The 3,107-nt window shown below is 39.8% G+C and overlaps 1 protein-coding gene across 1 annotated transcript; it reads right to left on the reverse strand.

The window, feature by feature from the left end:
- Positions 1-1,843: 1,843 nt before the first annotated feature.
- Positions 1,844-2,836, reverse strand: LOC122486359 (putative gustatory receptor clone PTE01). The gene has a single exon (XM_043585798.1). It carries the CDS (start codon positions 2,834-2,836, stop codon positions 1,844-1,846), a length of 993 nt encoding a protein of 330 aa, XP_043441733.1.
- Positions 2,837-3,107: the final 271 nt, after the last annotated feature.

The raw sequence follows: 3,107 nt of genomic DNA on the forward strand, positions 1-3,107 counted from the left end.
AGCATTGCCATACGATCCAGCAATTCCACTAGAAATGGAAAATAGAAAAGAAAATGAAAACACTAATTTGAAAAGATATTTTCATGCCCAAATACATATCAAAACCACAATGAGATATCTCACACCTTTCAGAATTGCTAAAATTAACGACGCAGGAAACAACAGATGTTGGTGAGGATGTGGAGAAAGGGGAACACTTTTCCACCGTTGGTAGGAATGCAAACTGGTTCAGCCACTCTAGAAAACAGTATGGAGGTTCCTCAAAAAATCAAAATAGAACTACCCTACGACCCAGCAATTGCATGACTAGGTATTTATCCATAGGATACAAAAATGCTGATTTGAAGGGACACATGCATCCCAGTGTATAGCAGTGCTATCAACAATAGCCAAATTATGGAAAAACCCCAAATATCCATAGACTGATGAATGGATAAAGAAGGTGTGGTATGTATAAACAATGAAATATTACTTGGCAATCAATAAGAATGAAATCTTGCCATTTGCAACAACGTGGATGGAAACAGAGAAAAATAGGTCAGTCAGAGAGAGACAAATATCATATGATTTCACTCATGTGTGGAATTTAAGAAACAAAGGAGATTAACATAGGAGAAGGGAAGGAAAAATAAAATAAGATAAAAACAGAGAGGGAGGCAACCCATAAGAGATTCTTAAGTGCAGAGAACAAACTGAGACTTGCTGGAGGGGAGGTGGGTAGGGGGATGGGCTGGATGGGTGATGGGTATTAAGGAGGGCACTTGTTGGGATGGACACTGGGTGTTATATGTAAGTGACGAATCACTAAATTCTACTCCTAAAACCAATACTACACTATATGTTAACTAACTTGAATTTAAATTAATTAATTAGTTAATTTTAAAAAAGATATTTGCACCCCTCTGTTTGTTGCAGTATTATTTATAATAGCCAAGGTATAGAAGCAACTCAAATGTCCATCAACAGATGAATGGATAAAGAAGATCTGGTATATTTATATACAATGGAATATTATTCAGCCATAAAAAATGCAGTGTAATCTTGCCATTCCCAACAACATGGATGGACCTACGGGGGTTAATGTTAAGTGAAATAAGTCAAAACAAATACCATATGAATTTACCCATATGTGGAATTTAAGAAACAAAACAAATGAACAAACAAAAACATGAACAAGAAAACAGACTTTTAAATACAGAGAACAAACTGGTGATTGCCAGAGGAGAGGTGGGTGAGAGGATGGGTGAAATAGATAAAGGGGATTAAGAGTACACTTATCACAATGAGCACTGAGTAATGTATGAATTGTTGAATAATTATAATGTACACCTGAAACTAATATAACACTGTATGTTAATTATACTTGAATATAAATGAAAGAAAGAAAGGATAAATGTGATAAATGAATGAATGAATGAATGAATGAATGAATGTCAAGTTTGACAACCAGTGACATGAATCCTCCCACATAACCTGATTGGAAAAATGAGAAATCTGTATGGAAAATACACAAGAACTGTGGGGGAAATGTGATTTAAATGTATAAAAAGAGAACCTCTCATCTTTCTGGGATGCTTGGATCACCAATGCTAAAGCACAGAATCTCCACAGATATAATAGGATTCAGTCATGCAATGATTATGATATACAAAGGACCCCAGAATATTTTCTCTGTCCCATTGAAGACATGAAAAAAAGCAATATGGAAATGTTCAGCAAGGAGAGGGGTGAAAGCCATGACAGCTAAAAAAATGATACGGTGAGAGAGGTAGGATTTGCAAGTCTAGGTTAGTTTTGCTGCATTTTCCTACCTATACTCCAAATGGACAGCACAGTATTGAGATTAGATTGTTTTGCTGAGGAGCCTCTGCATGGCCCTTTGGATGTCCCTGTTCCTCAGGCTGTAGATGAAAGGGTTCAACATGGGGGTGACCACAGTATACACCACCGAGGCCAGTGCACCCTTCCTGGGGGAAGTTGACACAGCTGAACTGAGATACACCCCAAGTCCTGTTCCATAAAATAAGCAAACAACTGACAGGTGAGAGCCACAGGTGGAGAAGGCTTTGTACTTCCCACCTGTTGATGGGATTCTCAGAATGGAAGAAACAATTTTATAGTAAGAGAAAAAGATCCCTGAGATAGGGAGAAAGCCAGAGATGGCACCAACAAAATACATGACTATGTTATTGGTGAAAGTGTCAGAGCAGGCAAGGTTGAGGAGTTGTGAAGGATCACAGAAGAAATGAGAAATTTCCACATCCTTGAAGTAGGTAAGTTGTAACACGATTGAATTGTGCATCTGGGAGACCAAAACACTGATGAAAAGTGATGCCAAAACCAACAAGCCACAGAGGCGAGGGTTCATGATGACCAAGTAGCGCAGGGGGTGACAGATTGCCACAAACCGGTCATATGCCATCGCAGCCAGGAGGAGACTGTCTAAACATCCAAAAAGCATAAAAAAAGACATCTGAGTCAGGCAGCCCACATAGGAGATGACTCTGCTCTGAGTTTGGATGTCCACAATCATCTTGGGGATGGTAGTAGAGGTGAAACCGATGTCAACCAATGACAGGTTGGAGAGGAAAAAGTACATGGGGGTGTGGAGGTGGGGGTCAGAGCTGACGGCCAGGATGATGAGCAGGTTCCCGAGCACGCTGACCAGGTACATAGACAGGAACAGCCCAAAGAGGAGGGGCTGCAGTTCTAGATCATCTGAGAGTCCCGTGAGGAAGAATTCTGAAACCCTTGTTAGATTTTGTGGTTCTATGTACCTTGGACACCTTTTGAAAAAGAAAAGAAGGTTGGAGAAAGTAAACAAGTCAATGGGCATTCAGCACTGTGTCCATATTGTGTATTCAAGCAGTTCACAAGGAAAATATTCACACTTAGGATCATACACTCCAGTACCTTCAACAATATTTCTGTGCCTAAAATTCAATTGTCTTAGAACTGTTTCCTCACTCGTTTCTCTGTTATTCTCTCTTTCTCTCTCTTTTTTAAATTTTAGACAGAGTCCACAGGAGTGGAGGAGGGGGCAGAGGGAGTGGGATTGAGAATCCAGGGTTCCATCTCATGACCCTGGGACTATGATCTGAACAGAA

The sequence above is a fragment of the Prionailurus bengalensis genome, chromosome A2, assembly GCF_016509475.1.
Source record: "Prionailurus bengalensis isolate Pbe53 chromosome A2, Fcat_Pben_1.1_paternal_pri, whole genome shotgun sequence".
NCBI classification, from domain to species: Eukaryota; Metazoa; Chordata; class Mammalia; order Carnivora; family Felidae; genus Prionailurus; species Prionailurus bengalensis.